General features: G+C 40.6%; 1 protein-coding gene across 1 annotated transcript in view; it reads right to left on the bottom strand.

Moving 5' to 3' along the window:
• Positions 1-2,775: 2,775 nt before the first annotated feature.
• LOC108428259 (cullin-3) overlaps positions 2,776-19,215 on the bottom strand; it is a 41,860-nt gene continuing 25,420 nt past the window's right edge. The window contains exons 6-16 of the mRNA XM_037531175.1: positions 19,139-19,215; positions 18,397-18,542; positions 13,237-13,413; positions 12,960-13,130; positions 10,415-10,522; positions 8,547-8,671; positions 8,250-8,346; positions 7,836-7,970; positions 7,436-7,622; positions 6,315-6,460; positions 2,776-3,327 (exon numbers count right to left, since the gene is read on the bottom strand). The exon at positions 19,139-19,215 is cut by the window's right edge and continues 152 nt beyond it. Of these exons, the coding sequence (XP_037387072.1) occupies positions 3,196-3,327; positions 6,315-6,460; positions 7,436-7,622; positions 7,836-7,970; positions 8,250-8,346; positions 8,547-8,671; positions 10,415-10,522; positions 12,960-13,130; positions 13,237-13,413; positions 18,397-18,542; positions 19,139-19,215 (1,501 nt within the window). The 3' untranslated portion in view covers positions 2,776-3,195. The remainder of the gene's footprint in view (positions 3,328-6,314; positions 6,461-7,435; positions 7,623-7,835; positions 7,971-8,249; positions 8,347-8,546; positions 8,672-10,414; positions 10,523-12,959; positions 13,131-13,236; positions 13,414-18,396; positions 18,543-19,138) is intronic.

Raw genomic sequence — 19,215 nt, 5'->3', positions numbered from 1 at the left:
GTAAAGTTGACAGTCATAAGGTTATCAAATAAATGTTATTGTAACACTTGCTAACCAGCCTGAGGATAATCCTGTCCAAAGTGATTCTCATGTGGAAGTAATTCTTGATTGACTAGGAGAACTCATGGCTGCACAAGCACCAATTTTAGTGATATTGAGACTGGCTTTGGGTAGAGGCTCACAGGACTGTCCGAGGACCTGGACAGCCAATGAAGGACATTCCTAATAAGGTGGCCGGTGTTGGTTAGACCAACCCTGGTCCTGGAATAACCTACAAAAAGCTGATTTTGGAAAGTCAGGCATGGCTCATTAACAACCACTGACCATTTGTAATGGCCGTGTTAAAGCAGTGAAAGCACTAAAAACTGTTTCTCAGTACTGGTGGCAAAAGGAACCAGAAGTCTGAAGATTTAATGCATCTAAAATCTCCCTCAGTAAGTTATTACAAGAAATTATTACAAATAAGCTGCCAGATGCCTGAGATATTGTTTTACTATTTTACTATAAAGGTTCACAGCCAAAAACATATTTTTGAAATATTTATGGTGGAGAGATACATGTAGGACAGTAGTTCCCTAAAAAAAACTTTTCTTCCAGATGTACCACTGCTTTACTACAATAACTGTTAGATATAAAAGCCTAGAAGAAGTGTAGGTTCACTTGTCATTTTATATAGTAAACAAAATGACTATATTAGGGTTGTAGATGTAGCGGCTCCTGGCTTTCTATAACTGTAAAGAATTCTGAGTCTGCAAGTTTCTCTACAATTCTCTCCATTTCACAATAAACTACTCTGAATGACTTCGTTTACGTCTGAACCATGGAATTATGCAAATTCAGATATTTCCCCAAAATGCCAGGGACACCTAGAATGGGTCTTTGTCTACTTCCGTAAAGTAACCATGTTCTAAAACTTCTTAATATATTGTTTCTGTCAGAACAAAATCTCATATCTCCAAATGGTAACTTTACAGAAGGACAAAACATCAGACTTTCATTTTAAATCTTAAGGTTGAGTTTTAGTCATAAGTAGCTCCATGCAAACGTTACGGCTTGGGACTCCAGCAGGAAGTGTAATAAATAAATAAATAAATAAATAAAAACTGGTACTTAAGTACAGTATGGTTCACTTGGCAGTAGAGCTGAACAGTGAATCGTTTTTATGTTTGAAATTTGCAATTTTTCTAATCACAGAGCCACAATTTTGGTTTTATCCTATATTTTTCAACATGCAGAAGAACCATTTATAACATTAGTTGAGCTTCGGGCCCCTTCCCCAAGCAGATGAATCTGATGCTTGTGAGTGTGCAGAAAGAGATCAAACAGAATTCCGTCAGAAATTGGTGAAGGATGTCTTCTGAAGCCTTGCAACAACCACACGAATTCTGATTTGAGCATCCTCATGAAAGTTGCATGGCCACAACAAATAAGTATCCAATATAAGACCACATCTGAAAGTGGCTCAGATCTGATTTAAAAACATTTGTACCACTTTGGCCTCATAATGAATGTAGCCAAACCACATTTGGAGGTCAGAGATGGATCTTGACAGTCAACCCCAGTATGAACGGAATGTGTTACCTGTATACAACTGAAAAAGTGGACAAGTGTCTGCCGAATGCTGACTACCAGGATACAGGATAAACAATGAACAAAACACAGAGAACACGCATGGCAGTGGCTGCCCAAACTAAGAAGCCTTCTGACTCTGGGCCGATGAAAATGTCCAAGTCGAGCTTGTTGACTTGTATTGTAAAGCAGGACCACGCAAACAAACAAAATGGAAACGATGCATCTGTTAATGTACTTTTTACATGGGGAAGTAAAATCTGATCTCATCTAGTCACCCTGGGGACACATATTGGCGAAAAGTGTACGGTATCCGGTCAAAGTATATGCAGATATGATCTGGACATCCACTATGTTAATGCAAGGTGCAGACAGGCTATCAGTTTAAAGTATATTTGAGTTTCAGTAATGTACTCTAACCCTAATGTATTATATGAGATCCACCTTCATATTAGTTGTGGATAACAGTTCCTTACATTTAGCAGTTGTTCATTCTTTCCAAACTTCTAGTTTAACAAACTTGATTCAGTTCATCAAACTTTACACCTTATTCAGCTTGTCTGGGAGCTTCTGGGTGTGATAAGACCGTTAGAGTCACAATGAAACCCTGCAGAAGAATCACTGGGAATAAAACTAACAAGAATCAGTTAGTTAGACACTATTGCTGAAGACATTTACTGAAACTTTTGACTGTTACATATATTCATGTCTTATTTCTTTGAAATGAATACCTGTTTAATTTTACACTATTAGCGTTTCATCCTAACATTTGGCCTTCAATTACATTATTAATAAACACGGTCTTTGAAATAAAGGCGGTAGATTCTGGTTACTGGAGTGGCAGACGAGAGAAAGCATTTCACTGCTTCGAAAATAATCAAATCCTGTCTGCATTTGAAACCTAAGCTTTAAACCATCTGCCGCTCTGTCACACTCAATTCCTTCAAATATGCAAGTGTTGTCAGCTCAGTTATTACGCATTTCATTTCAATAAATGGTTCAGAACGCTCCCAGCTTCCTAGACTGCACGTATCTAGATCTGTTTAATAAACCAAAGATGAAATTACGACGATGTCTCGAGCCTTTGCGCTGTCAAGAGACCACGAGTTACCACGGAAACCTTCATTACATGGCTGAGAACGTGGCAAGTGTTTCAATATCAACATTTTTATTTGTTTTTTTTTTCTTCAGCAATCCACATTTTGCTGTTTTTTGATGTTTTTAATAATTAATTTTCTTATTTTTACACAGTATTGAAAAAAACATGTGTGGTGCATTCACATTTTCCCAAGGGATTTTTTTCTCTTGAGGGTCGATCTCTAGAAGGATAAACCAGTGAAGAGCTTGAAGCCAGATCTGTCCATGGCTGAGATTCGTACAGGAGTGGGAAGTGGTGGCCTAATTAAAACAATCTACAACACTTAATGGATGTTCTTTTTAATTCTGTTTGTTGTTTATTTCTGATACTTTGTTATTTGTTTGCTTTGTTGTTTTTGTTCTGGAGGAAAAAAAGTCTGCTTTCCAGATTTCACCATTTAAAACGTCCAGTCCATGCGAACAACAGTCTTTATTCTTTTTTTTATCCTTTTGTTTTCACTCTCTCCTCCTCTTGTTGCAGATGTTTGTCTATGCAACATAAGTGTAGACTTTGCGATCTTCTGGCGTTCGTGCCAGATATTCTCTCTCTATAAGTCCTTCAATGCGCTTTTTGATCACCACAGGGCTGGGCAGGAATCGCGCCCTCAGCTGCTGGGTTACCTGATGGAAGAAACAACGAATCAGATGACTGGAAATGTACAGTGACATGAACAATGGAAAATACAATGAAAGTTCCTGACCAAAACCAAAATTCAGGGCAAAAAGTGGAAAAACATACAGTGAGTCCAAGAAGTATTTGATCCCTTGCTGATTTTCTTTGTTTGCCCACTAATAAAGACACTATCCTTCTGCACTTTTAATGGTAGATATATTCTAACATGGAGAGACAGAATATCAAGACAAAAATCCAGAATATAATTTTAAAGAATATATTTTAATTAATTTGTATTTCAATGAGGAAAATAAGTATTTGATCCCTCTTGCCAAACACACTCAATACTTAGTGGCAAAGCCTTTGTTTGCAAGCACAGCGGTGAGACGTTTGTTGTAGTTAACCACAAGTTTAGCACACACACCAGGGGGAATTTTGGCCCACTCTTCTTTGCAGATCCTCTCTAAATCACGAAGGTTGGTGGGCTGTCGCTTGGCAACTCTGACCTTCAGCTCCCTCCATAGATTTTCGATCGGATTGAGGTCTGGCGACTGGCTGGGCCACTCCATGACCTTAATGTGATTTTTCTTGAGCCAATCCTTTGTTGCCTTTGCTGTATGTTTAGGGTCGTTATCATGTTGGAAGACCCAACCACGGCCCATTTTCAGATCCCTGGCAGAGGGGAGGAGGTTGTCCCTCAGGATTGTGCGGTACATGGCTCCATCCATCTTCCCAGTGATGCGGTGAAGTAGCCCTGTACCCTTGGCAGAGAAACACCCCCAAAACATTATGCTTCCACCTCCATGCTTGACGGTGGGCACAGTGTTCTTGGGGTCATAGGCAGCATTTTTCTTCCTCCACACATGGCGGGTGGAGTTGAGGCCAAAAAGTTCAATTTTGGTCTCGTCTGACCACAAAACCTTCTCCCAATAACTTGGTTCATCTTTCAAATGATCATTGGCATACTTGAGGCGCGCCTCCACATGTGCTCCCTTCAGCAGGGGTACCTTTCGGGCACTGCAGGATGTGAATCCATTGTTGCGCAAAGTGTTGCCAATTGTTTCCTTGCAAACTGTGGTCCCAGCTGCCTTCAGGTCATTTGCTAACTCCTGCCGAGTGGTTGCAGGACGATTTCTGACCGTTCTCAGCATCATTGCCACCCCACGAGGCGAAATCTTCTTTGGAGCACCGGGCCGAGGTCTGTTGATTGTCATGTTATACTCTTTAAACTTTCTGATAATTGCACCAATAGTTGTTACTTTCACATCCAACATCTTACTAATCTTTTTGTAGCCCATTCCAGCTTTGTGAAGGTCAACAATTCTGACTCTGAGGTCCTGTGACAGCTCTTTGGTTTTACCCATGTTGGAGACTTGAAATCTGTGTGATCTGTCTGATTCTGTGGACAGGTGTTTTTCACACAAGTGATTAGTGAGAACAGGTGGCTTCAGGTCAGGTAACAAGTTGATTGGGAGTGTCTAACTGGTCTGTAAAAGCCAGAACTGCTAATGAATACTAAGGGATCAAATACTTATTTCACTCCATGAAATACAAATCAATTAATATATATTCCTTAGATTTATTTTCTGGATTTTCTTTTTAATATTCTGTCTCTCCATGTAAGAATACATCTACCATTAAAAGTATCGAATGATCATGTCTTTATTAGTGGGCCAACGAAGAAAATCAGCAAGGGATCAAATACTTCTTGGACTCACTGTATCTTTTATACGTAAATTGCTGTTTTATTTAAGCTTTTAACATAGTAATGCTGGTGATGCTTTAAAAGCAGTAATCTCCAATGTTGGCAGAGAACTAGAAGACTACATTTTTAAACCACTTACTAAATAATACGCAGGAGGTGGGAAATTCAGGTCCAGAAAGTAAAAATCCTTCCCAGTATTTTGTTCCAACGGCCTGGCTTCTCTAGTTAGATCAAAACACCAGCAGAGCTGTCCAAGCAGTTGGAACAAAATCCTGGGAAGGATTTTTACTTTCTGGACCTTCATTTTCCACCTCTGATAATATGAAACAAAAGTTGTAAAATTATGAAAATAAAAATACTTCCTAGCTGCCAAACGTCCACCATAATGACCAAAAACACCCATTTAAGATTTTTTTAACCTCATTTACTTAATATGTAAAGTATGTGAATGTGGTATTGGACTCCCGTTTAGAAGTTTGAAGTTCCTACAGCAGCGGGGCGCTAACAGCATCAGCATCAAGTCTGTGCATTTTTAATCACTGTTTCTCATTTGAATTCAGATGATTCAGTTTGACCGTTCATTGGAGACTTAATCTCATGTTTTTTCATACAAAATCTTCACTTATTTTCCCCACTTTCTCAAAGGCTGAAATTTTGTTGCCTCCCTAGAAATATACCCTCCCATTCAAAAGTTTTGAAATCACCTCTACGATGTGAATTTAAATATTAAACTATTCATTAAAGTGATTTAATTTTCATTTATTAAATTACATAATGTAATTATCTGTTTATGTTGTTCAGGCAAGTTAATAACCTTAAAATTTTATGTCCACTTTCAAATTGACCAATTCCAAATTAAACATAAACTCAATATTACAACATAACTCTGGTTATACAGCTTTCTCAGTCATTTTAGAATCTTCTCCAGCTCTGTTCATCATTCTGGACACATCTAGGCCCTTTTGTCCTACTGATTATTTGGCAACCTTCAGTTGTTCAGGACTAACAAATTATCATTTTTTTCCCAATTGTCTACAACCAAACTGCCTTTATATTTTTGAAAACACAAACATTTTCATTTTTGATTCAAACATTTGAATCATACAGTGTAGCATGGAAGAAACCACAAACACAAAGTATGTGCTCAGGGATGACTGGATTTGAAAAGTACAGATCAATCAACTGCCATCATCCACTACGATCAAACAAACACTGTCAGAACCTTAAAACATTTTCAATAATGAGGTCATACAGTGAGCTGCTGAAGCAGCCTGTGGGTGTGTCACGTACCTCTGCTACAAGTACATTGTGCTGCATCTTCTTCCTAGATTTCATGATGCGTACGATGGCAGCCTCGATTTCATGTTTTCGGTCATCATCCACTTTTTGCCGTGTCTCTTTCCTCTCTGGGTCCGACTCCCCCTGCTTAGCAGCAACTAGATACAACAAAATACACAACATAAGGTTATTGCCTGTGTGCTTAAATAAACGCATACAGCACAGCTGCACAATTAAAAGCAAACTCAAACACCAGTAGCTGGGTATGTAAAGCATTCACTGTCTTCAACTTATGTGTTTACTGTACTGTGCACAAGTTTTAGGCTCCTAAAACAATTTATAATTAAAAAAAAAAAAAAAAAACCTATTTATATGGGCCGGAAGTGTTCTTTGCTCAGGAAACTACCAAGAATAAATATAAATACAGTAATGCAAAAAGCTTTTATGTATGCCAGTGTTTTCATGTAATCCTTTATAAATCTGTATTTGAGGGAGCCCAGCATTATTTGTACTTATCATCAACTACCTGGTTTGGTTAATCCAGCCCAAGTGGCATGTCTCTGTGTGCAGGCCAGCGATAGCTAGCAAAATGGACATCCAAGACATGGTCCTAATTATTTATGTGAAAGTAATGACTGGGGGCAGAAGGGTTGGGAGCAAATGGGAGCCTTGGATTAAAAATGTTTGAGAACTGCTTGACTAATAAATTCTAAGCAAATCAATCTGCTAATCTAATAAGTATATATGCACTCATATTCCAGTACAAAATTAACTTATGTTAATATAATATGTTAAAAAAAACACATTTCTATAGCTACGTACTTCAACAGAGTTTAATATGGTGCAGATAGTGGCCAGGAACCCAGTTTTCAAGGAACTACCAATGATCTACATTTTTGTTCTCCTGCACCTGAGCTATTTAACTGCTGATCAAGTGCTGAGTAGCTGGCTCAGATGTGCTGGGAGCTAAAATAGAACAAAAATGAGGACTTGCCTGAGGGCCTCCAGGGCTGAGCACACAATGACTAAAACGAGGCAGTCAGTGATTTGCAGAAAATTCTGACACTGCGTTTCTATGCCTTTCTGGCACCTCTCCAGTGCCCCCTCTCCCCCAGAAAGGGTAGTGACCGTACCTGTCTGGATTTTGACTCTGTGCAGTTTGGAGGTAAACTGGTCGTTGACTGTAAACATGTGTCCGTTCTCTATCTCTTTACTCTTGGGCTCCTTGGTGAGCACTCTTTGCGTGGGCTTCCCGCACGCCAGAGACTGTAGCGCCCGCACCAGCTCCCGCTCCGGGATATCTGTCTCCTGCTGGATCTCCTACAAGTCAAAATGTCAAAATCGTCAGCGGTTAGGCACTGGAGAAAGTGAATTAATGCCATGTTTATGGCAACGAGGGGCTTTTAAAATAGATAAAGCACTAACCAAACAACTATTTAATTCAAGTTTAAATGCCAACCCCCAGAGAGCTGATTATCTTTTATCCCTAGTTTTCTAGTTTCTAGTGTCTAAAAAGAGCTAGAATGGTCATACCTCAAAGGTGCACTTCTCTCTGTTGTTGAAGAGCATGAGTATGGTCATCTGGAAGGTGGACACTTGTAGTATGTGCTTCCTTGTGTTAGAACCTGTTACTTGTGCTCCACCTACACCCAGCTCAGACCCATCCTCCTACAGAGAGAGAGAGAGAGCATGTATTTAAAAATGTAAAAGGTATAAGGCACAATGATGTCATTACAATGAACTCGTCACTTATTCTGTTTTCAGAAACATTTGAGGAACAGATAGGGAAACATGTAAACCATCATTATGAACAGCAAATTTAGTGCATCTAATGATTTTAACCAATTTATGATGATACTGTAATATTTAGAATATAACATTTCTATCCTATGCACTTACATTCCGAATGTAGATCGATGTACATGAGAGCAATTTTGAGGTGTCTACCTTTTTAATAGGTCCATAGAAGGTGGCGTTGAGGTCTGCTGAGCCCATGTGGTGCTGCAATGTGAGCTGCCTGCCACTGTGCTTGGCCAAGTAAAACCTGCATGTAGTTCACACAGATCATACACAAGCTTTGATGCTTGTACACCCACATTCTTCAATCTAAAACAGCAGGTTGTGGCTTGCTCCAGCATAAAGCTTGATAATTTAAAGGAAACTACAGCCAAAATGAAAAACGTAACAAATGCCAGACTGTCCACCAGCAAGAATTCTGTCTGCCAAAAAGAAGGTATACTCTACCTTCTGAAAACCTCAAAGGCGTGCCGTGGGGAAGGGGGGATGTTGCATTTGGGCGTGGCCGACTGCGTAGGCCAATAACCTGTAGTCAAAACTCTGACTGTTAGATCAACGCCACCTAGAGATACCTGAGACAAGAGACAACACACAGACATGCAGCAAAATTAGAGCTCAAACACAGAAGAAAAGCAAAACATCATGTTCCATCATGCTTCTGATACAGCCAATCAAAAACTTCCAAAGAAGTTAATAAGCTAGAGCAGGTGTGGCAGACTGTTAAAACTAGACTCCAAAGAAATGTAGATCTCCAGGACCAGGTTTGGTGACCACTGATATACAAAGAAAGGTGAATTTCATGAGCATGCAACTGTAACCAGTGTGCACTTCTACCCCTTTGCAGACCAGCGCTATTCATATTTAAAAACAAAAAGGTTAAATACCTTAATACACACATACACTATATGCACAAAGGTATCAGGACACCTACACATTACACCTCTTGACATCCCATTCTAAATCCTTAGATTTAGGCACATTAATATGTAGTTGGTCCTCCACAACAGCCTCCATTCTTCAAGGAAACTTTCTACAAGATTGGAGTATGTCTGTGGGAGTTTTTGCCCATTCATCCAGAAGAGCATTTGTGAAGTCAGACACTGATGCTGGATGAGTCGGCCTGGCTCACAATCTGTTCTAGTTCATCCCAAAGGTGCTGGATGGGCTCTGTCATGTCCTTCCACACCAAACTCACCCAGCCATGCCTTTTTGGAGCTTGCTTTGTGCACTGGGCCATAGCCATGCCGAAATGGAAAGGGGCCTTTCGCAAACTGTTCCCACAAAGTTGGAAGCACAGAATTGTCTAAAATACTACTGCCAGTGTTTGTCTATTAATATTGCAAGGCTATGTGCTATATTTTAACCACATGTTAGCAATAGGTATGTCTTAAACACTTGAACTTAACAATTATTAGGTGTGTCCCAATACTTCTGTCTACATAATATACTCAACAAGCAAAGAAAATGGTGTCTGAAGTTTAATTCTTTATGGATTTTTATTTCTTCTTGAACCTATGAGGCCTATGTAGCTAACAAGTAAAGTAAGCATATAGCCACCAATTAGCACCCCGCAAGCCTACATCACACACTGGACTAGAACTGCATCAATTTATTAAGTAATCTAAATAAGACTTGCTTATATGGTTTCTGAGACTGAATGGCCATCATTATCTATAAAATTTAACAACAGTACATTGTTAAAAGCCCTAGCAGCAGTAGTTCAATTCCAGGTTATACTTTATCCTTTATTGCAGATAACAGTATGTCAGAAACCACATAATCAAGAAACTACATAATCAAGTTTATTTTATTTTAAATTATTAAGATCCTTTTACCATGCTTATGGACATAAGCATGTATCTTGGGTGATCTGATCATAAGTGAACAGCCCTAAGTACATGTGTGAACCAGTTCCAATGCACGTTCAAGATGCACTGGGATCTGATCACTAACCATCCTCAGAGGTGGTCAGGGACGCACAATGTATTGTTAAAGCTAAAGTGTCTCAATGTGTCACTGACAGCGTCAAAGGGCCGTCTAAAGAGTAAAGTAGCTCATTACTGTTCATCTTCTCTCCTGTTTGTAACGTTACATTAGTAATCACAGCAAATATTAAACGTGCATAGTAACCTTCCGCCCATCATGAAATCAGTGGAGACGTATTTGTCAGATGTATTTGGCAGATGTATTTGTGAACAGGGCTTCAAGTTTTGGCACCTGTAAGCCCCTTCAATGAGTGTCCTAATTTCTCAGTTGGCTGAAAATGCACTCTTTTCCATCCGTGACCTGGTCTGATGGATTGTGGTGTGTCTTACCCCTGTAGACTGCAGGTGCTGGCGGAACTCATCCATTGTTGTGTTAGAGATGCTCATGTCCCTGAACATGCCTTCCAGTTTAGAGGTAAACTGACAACCGCACTCTGTCTGCAACACAGTTACAAAACAGAGGCATTAGAACGTGCTTATGGTGATGTCACTACAATTTTCAATAGTTTCAGTTCTTCAGTGCAGAAACCAACAACAGTAATGGAGTTTATGAAGCACTTTTTTTCCGTTTCATTTGGAGCCCAGATTGCTGTACAAGTTCCGAGAAAAAAAAAAGGCAAATTAAAAACCTACAACCACAAAATCAGTTATACTGGGGGAGTAAGACCAGTAACCAGTAACTACTGAAATGTTAGTCTGTGGAAAAGTTTCAAGCTCTTTTTAACAGACAAGTGAATCTGAGAAAAAGAAAAACAGAAAAGTAGAATGAGGAAAGAGGACTGTGAGAGCAGTGTCTCTGCCATGGCCAATGTGTACCAAACAGTTACAGAAGCTATGAAACACATGAGATTTACCGGCCCAGAGCAACAATCTACAGAATTCGAGTACAGTCCTATGTAAGTTTACACACCACGGGTCAAATTATGTTTTATTTGATTACTAATAAAAAAAACATTATTAGCATGAAAATAACATTAAAGCAACTTCAATGAAGATCCGTTTAGCTGAAACTATACAGTGGTGTGAAAAAGTGTTTGCCCCCTTCCTCATTTCCTGTTTTTTTGCATGTTTGTCACACTTAAGTGTTTCGGAACATCAAACCAATTTAAACAATAGTCAAGGACAACACAAGTAAACACAAAATGCAATTTGTAAATGAAGGTGTTTATTATTAAAGGAGAAAAAAAATCCAAACCATCATGGCCCTGTGTGAAAAAGCCCCCTAAACCTAATAACTGGTTGGGCCACCCTTAGCAGCAACAACTGCAACCAAGCGTTTGCGATAACTTGCAAAGAGTCTTTTACAGCGTTCTGGAGGAATTTTGACCCACTCATCTTTGCAGAATTGTTCTAATTCAGTTACATTAGAGGGTTTTCGAGCATGAACGGCCTTTTTAAGGTCATACCACAACATCTCAATAGGATTCAGGTCAGGACTTTGGCTAGGCCACTCAAGTCTTCATTTTGTTTTTCTTCAACCATTCAGTGGTGGACTTGCTGGTGTGTTTAGGATCATTGTCCTGCTGCAGAACCCAAGTTCGTTTCAGCTTGAGTTCACGAACAGATGGTCAGACATTCTCCTTCAGGATCTTTTGGTAGACAGCAGAATTCATAGTTCCATTTATCACAGCAAGTCTTCCAGGTCCTGACGCAGCAAAACAGCCCCAGACCATCACACTACCACCACCATATTTTACTGTTGGTATAATGTTCTTTTTCTGAAATGCAGTGTTCCTTTTACACCAGATGTAATGGGAAACACACCTTCCAAAGAGTTCCACTTTTGTCTCATCGGTCCACAGAATGTTTTCCCAAAAGTGTTGGGGATCATCAAGATGTGTTTTGGAAAAATTGAGACGAGCTTTAATGTTCTTTTTGCTCAGCAGTGGTTTTCTTCTTGGAACTCTGCCATGCAGGCCATTTTTGCCCAGTCTTTTTCTGATGGTGGAGGCATGAATCCTGACCTTAACTGAGGCAAGTGAGGCCTGCAGTTCTTTGGATGTTGTTGTGGGGTCTTTTGTGACCTCTTGGATGAGTCGTCGCTGCGCTCTTGGGGTAATTTTGGGTGGCCGGTCACTCCTGGGAAGGTTCACCACTGTTGGTGGATAATGGCTCTCACTGTGGTTCGCTGGATTCCCAAAGCTTTGGAAATGGCTTTATAACCCTTTCCAGACTGATAGATCTCAATTACTTTCTTTCTCAATTGTTCCTGAATTTCTTTGGATCTCGGCATGATGTGTAGCTTTTAAGGATCTTTTGGTGGACTTTACTGTGTCAGGCAGCTCCTATTTAAGTGATGTCTTGATTGAGAACAGGTGTGGCAATAATCAGGCCTGGGTGTGGCTAGAGAAATTGAACTCAGGTGTTAAAAACCACAGTTATAGTATGTTTTAACGAGGGGGGCAATCACTTTTTCACACAGGGCCATGATGGTTTGGATTTTTTTTCTCCTTTAATAATAAACACCTTCATTTACAAACTGCATTTTGTGTTTACTTGTGTTGTCCTTGACTATTGTTTAAATTGGTTTGATGTTCCGAAACACTTAAGTGTGACAAACATGCAAAAAAACAGGAAATGAGGAAGGGGGCAAACACTTTTTCACACCACTGTATAGTATTAATTAATTAATTAATTAATTAAATATATATATATATATATATATATATATATATATATATATATATATATATATATATATATATATATATATATTTTTTTTTTTTTTTTTTTTTTCATATCTGTTTGACCTTCATAGCAATGCCAAGAATACACAGACTTATGCAAAGATAGACAGGTTTATAGACAGATATCAATACAAGTGCTGAAAGTAATGATGCAAAATTGCTATTCAACAGCAATTAGTGCCTCGAACCTTGAGCTTGGAGATCATGTTTTTCTCTGAATCGTCTGAGACGCTCTTGTTGGTAAGCAGTCTCCTTGCTAGATGCTGTTTGTAGTAGCGCTCAAACACGTCCTTTTCCTGCATGAACCGGAACAGCACCATTGCCTTATCCAGAATGGACTCTACCTCCTGCTCTGTCAGCTACAACACACACAAATACACAATTCAGGAAACTGCAGGACTCTAGACGTTCATAAATGTCATCTAGGCAACAATTATCGCTATGGATTTGAGGTAAGAGTCATACTCCTTTGACTCCTTTCTTCAGCTTGTCGTCGATAAACAGTGAGAGGTACTCAGGCGATCGGGAGTTGAGGTTGAGGAAATACTCAAAGTCTCCAGCAATGGTCTGCTTGAAGAGCCGGTCATTGCTGAACGACTCCTGGAGGAAACGGTCGAAGCGAGTCTTCAAGTCCAGCAGACCCTGCATGATAAAATAGACAGTGATGTGAGCTGCCCCAGGATGCATCTGTTCATGGTGTCATGGCAATGACGGCGCTTGGGTTAAAACAGAATTTATGTAGTAAGTTCAACAATTAAACAAACTCTAAATTTTACTTCTACTACAGTAACGCAGGACCACATGTGACGTTATAATGACAGCAAGTGTAAAACATTTAAACCAGGCCAGACGTGTATTCTTCTTAAGAGATCATATCCAGCCCACAAGACTATGACTACTACTACTACTACTACTACTACTACTACTGCAATTACTACTGCCACTGCAATTACTACTACTGCCACTGCAATTACTACTACTACTGCCACTGCAATTACTACTGCCACTGCAATTACTACTACTACTGCCACTGCAATTACTACTACTACTGCCACTGCAATTACTACTACTACTGCCACTGCAATTACTACTACTACTACCGCTACCACTGCAATTACTACTGCCACTGCCACCACTGCAATTACTACTACCACTACCACCACTGCAATCACTACTACTACTACCGCTACCACTGCAATTACTACTACTGCAATTACTACTATTGCTGCCAGTGCAATTACTACTACTACTGCCACCACTGCAATTACTACTACTACCACCGTTACCACTGCAATTACTACTGCCACTGCAATTATTACTACTACTACTGCCACTGCAATTACTACTACTACTGCCACTACTGCCACTACTACTACTACTACTACTACTACTACTACTACTACTACTACTACTACTACTACTACTACTACTACTACTACTACTACCACCGTTACCACTGCAATTACTACTGCCACTGCAATTACTACTACTACTGCCACTGCAATTACTACTACTACTGCCACTGCAATTACTACTACTACTGCAATTACTACTACTACTGCCACTGCAATTACTACTGCCACTGCAATTACTACTGCCACTGCCACTGCAATTACTACTACTACTACCACTGCAATTACTACTACTACCGTTACCACTGCAATTACTACTGCCACTGCAATTACTACTACTACTGCCACTGCAATTACTACTACTACTGCCACTGCAATTACTACTGCCACTGCAATTACTACTGCCACTGCCACTGCAATTACTACTACTGCAATTACTACTACCACTGCCACTGCAATTACTACTACTACTGCCACTGCAATTACTACTACTACCGTTACCACTGCAATTACTACTACCGCTACCACTGCAATTACTACTGCCCCTGCCACTGCAATTACTACTGCCACTGCAATTACTACTACCGTTACCACTGCAATTACTACTACCGCTACCACTGCAATTACTACTACCGCTACCACCACTGCAATTACTACTACCGCTACCACCACTGCAATTACTACTACTGCAATTACTACTACCACTGCCACTGCAATTACTACTACTACTGCCACTGCAATTACTACTACCGCTACCACCACTGCAATTACTACTACCGCTACCACCACTGCAATTACTACTACTGCAATTACTACTACCACTGCCACTGCAATTACTACTACTACTGCCACTGCAATTACTACTACTACCGTTACCACTGCAATTACTACTACCGCTACCACTGCAATTACTACTGCCCCTGCCACTGCAATTACTACTGCCACTGCAATTACTACTACCGTTACCACTGCAATTACTACTACCGCTACCACTGCAATTACTACTACCACTACCACCACTGCAATTACTACTACTACTACCGCTACCACTGCAATTACTACTATTGCTGCCAGTGCAATTACTACTACTACTGCCACTGCAATTACTACTACTACTGCCACTGCAATTACTACTACTACTGCAATTACTACTACTACTGCCACTGCAATTACTACTGCCACTGCAATTACTACTGCCACTGCCACTGCAATTACTACTACTACTACCACTGCAATTACTACTACTACCGTTACCACTGCAATTACTACTGCCACTGCAATTACTACTACTACTGCCACTGCAATTACTACTACTACTGCCACTGCAATTACTACTACTACTGCAATTACTACTACTACTGCCACTGCAATTACTACTGCCACTGCAATTACTACTGCCACTGCCACTGCAATTACTACTACTGCAATTACTACTACCACTGCCACTGCAATTACTACTACTACTGCCACTGCAATTACTACTACTACCGTTACCACTGCAATTACTACTACCGCTACCACTGCAATTACTACTGCCCCTGCCACTGCAATTACTACTGCCACTGCAATTACTACTACCGCTACCACTGCAATTACTACTACCGCTACCACCACTGCAATTACTACTACTACCACCGTTACCACTGCAATTACTACTGCCACTGCAATTATTACTACTACTACTGCCACTGCAATTACTACTACTACTGCCACTACTGCCACTACTACTACTACTACTACTACTACTACTACTACTACTACTACTACTACTACTACTACTACTACTACCACCGTTACCACTGCAATTACTACTGCCACTGCAATTACTACTACTACTGCCACTGCAATTACTACTACTACTGCCACTGCAATTACTACTACTACTGCAATTACTACTACTACTGCCACTGCAATTACTACTGCCACTGCAATTACTACTGCCACTGCCACTGCAATTACTACTACTACTACCACTGCAATTACTACTACTACCGTTACCACTGCAATTACTACTGCCACTGCAATTACTACTACTACTGCCACTGCAATTACTACTACTACTGCCACTGCAATTACTACTGCCACTGCAATTACTACTGCCACTGCCACTGCAATTACTACTACTGCAATTACTACTACCACTGCCACTGCAATTACTACTACTACTGCCACTGCAATTACTACTACTACCGTTACCACTGCAATTACTACTGCCACTGCACTACTACTACTACTGCCACTACTGCCACTACTACTACTACTACTACTACTACTACTACTACTACTACTACTACTACTACTACTACTACTACTACTACTACTACCACCGTTACCACTGCAATTACTACTGCCACTGCAATTACTACTACTACTGCCACTGCAATTACTACTACTACTGCCACTGCAATTACTACTACTACTGCAATTACTACTACTACTGCCACTGCAATTACTACTGCCACTGCAATTACTACTGCCACTGCCACTGCAATTACTACTACTACTACCACTGCAATTACTACTACTACCGTTACCACTGCAATTACTACTGCCACTGCAATTACTACTACTACTGCCACTGCAATTACTACTACTACTGCCACTGCAATTACTACTGCCACTGCAATTACTACTGCCACTGCCACTGCAATTACTACTACTGCAATTACTACTACCACTGCCACTGCAATTACTACTACTACTGCCACTGCAATTACTACTACTACCGTTACCACTGCAATTACTACTACCGCTACCACTGCAATTACTACTGCCCCTGCCACTGCAATTACTACTGCCACTGCAATTACTACTACCGTTACCACTGCAATTACTACTACCGCTACCACTGCAATTACTACTACCGCTACCACCACTGCAATTACTACTACCGCTACCACCACTGCAATTACTACTACTGCAATTACTACTACCACTGCCACTGCAATTACTACTACTACTGCCACTGCAATTACTACTACCGCTACCACCACTGCAATTACTACTACCGCTACCACCACTGCAATTACTACTACTGCAATTACTACTACCACTGCCACTGCAATTACTACTACTACTGCCACTGCAATTACTACTACTACCGTTACCACTGCAATTACTACTACCGCTACCACTGCAATTACTACTGCCCCTGCCACTGCAATTACTACTGCCACTGCAATTACTACTACCGTTACCACTGCAATTACTACTACCGCTACCACTGCAATTACTACTACCACTACCACCACTGCAATTACTACTACTACTACCGCTACCACTGCAATTACTACTATTGCTGCCAGTGCAATTACTACTACTACTGCCACTGCAATTACTACTACTACTGCCACTGCAATTACTACTACTACTGCAATTACTACTACTACTGCCACTGCAATTACTACTGCCACTGCAATTACTACTGCCACTGCCACTGCAATTACTACTACTACTACCACTGCAATTACTACTACTACCGTTACCACTGCAATTACTACTGCCACTGCAATTACTACTACTACTGCCACTGCAATTACTACTACTACTGCCACTGCAATTACTACTACTACTGCAATTACTACTACTACTGCCACTGCAATTACTACTGCCACTGCAATTACTACTGCCACTGCAATTACTACTACTGCAATTACTACTACCACTGCCACTGCAATTACTACTACTACTGCCACTGCAATTACTACTACTACCGTTACCACTGCAATTACTACTACCGCTACCACTGCAATTACTACTGCCCCTGCCACTGCAATTACTACTGCCACTGCAATTACTACTACCGCTACCACTGCAATTACTACTACCGCTACCACCACTGCAATTACTACTACCGCTACCACCACTGCAATTACTACTACCACTACCACCACTGCAATTACTACTACTATTACCGCTACCACTGCAATTACTACTATTGCTGCCAGTGCAATTACTACTACTACTACCGTTACCACTGCAATTACTACTACCGCTACCACCACTGCAATTACTACTACCACTACCACCACTGCAATTACTACTACCACTACCACCACTGCAATTACTACTACTGCAATTACTACTATTGCTGCCAGTGCAATTACTACTACCACTACTACTACTACTACTACTACTACTACTACTACTACTACTACTACTACTACTACTACTACTACTTTACTAACCACTTCTATTAATACTACAACCACAATAAAAATCATTTTGTCAGCTTAACTCTTGGACCTGCTTGCTCCACCTCTGAGTTTCTTACCTGTATGTAGTCAACAGGGTTCTTGCCCTCTCCCTCCTCAGACACCAGTGCTTTGCCCTGCTCTCTCAGATACAGACTCATACATTCACACATCGTTTTCAGACCGTTTGGTACCCTGCTGAACAGCTTATACATACACGCCAGATCTGTGTGAGAATGTGTGTGAGAGAGAGAGAGAGAGACACAGAGAGAGACACAGAGACAGAGAGAGACAGAGAGAGAGAGAGAGAGAGAGAGAGACAGAGAGACAGAGAGACAGAGAGACAGAGAGACAGAGAGACAGAGAGACAGAGAGAGAGAGAGAGAGAGAGAGAGAGAGAGAGAGAGAGAGAGAGAGACAGACAGACAGACAGACAGACAGACAGACAGACAGACAGACAGACAGACAGACAGACAGACAGACAGACAGACAGACAAGGTGGGGGGAGAAGAGGGATAGAGAAGGAGGGGAGAAGAGGGAGAGAGTGAGGAAAAAGAGAGGTCAAAGAAAGATGTAGCCAAGAAAGAAAGAAATATGAAAAGAGAGAGAGAGGGGGAGAGGGAGGGGAAGAAAACAGGTTGAGTAAATTTCCCTAAACACAATGAATCAGGTACAAATCAGAGGTACAAAAAAGAAGACAGTTAGCATGACCCCATGTACCCCATGTGCTGACTTCCCCCAGACTGCAGTCATTATTAGCATTTCTGTGGACGAGTTTCATTTAAAGATATATGGATGGAAAGAGACCCCCAGTTCCCTCACCCTCAGTCTTTCCGTTCTTGAGCATGTGGACAAGGCCCGAGTTCTCCATCTCTACGATGGTCTTCATGTGCTTGGAT

Source organism: Pygocentrus nattereri, chromosome 19 (genome assembly GCF_015220715.1).
Source record: "Pygocentrus nattereri isolate fPygNat1 chromosome 19, fPygNat1.pri, whole genome shotgun sequence".
In the NCBI taxonomy this organism is placed as follows: Eukaryota; Metazoa; Chordata; class Actinopteri; order Characiformes; family Serrasalmidae; genus Pygocentrus; species Pygocentrus nattereri.
The sequence above is the reverse complement of the archived record's forward strand: the minus strand, read 5'-3'. Positions and strand labels throughout refer to the sequence as shown.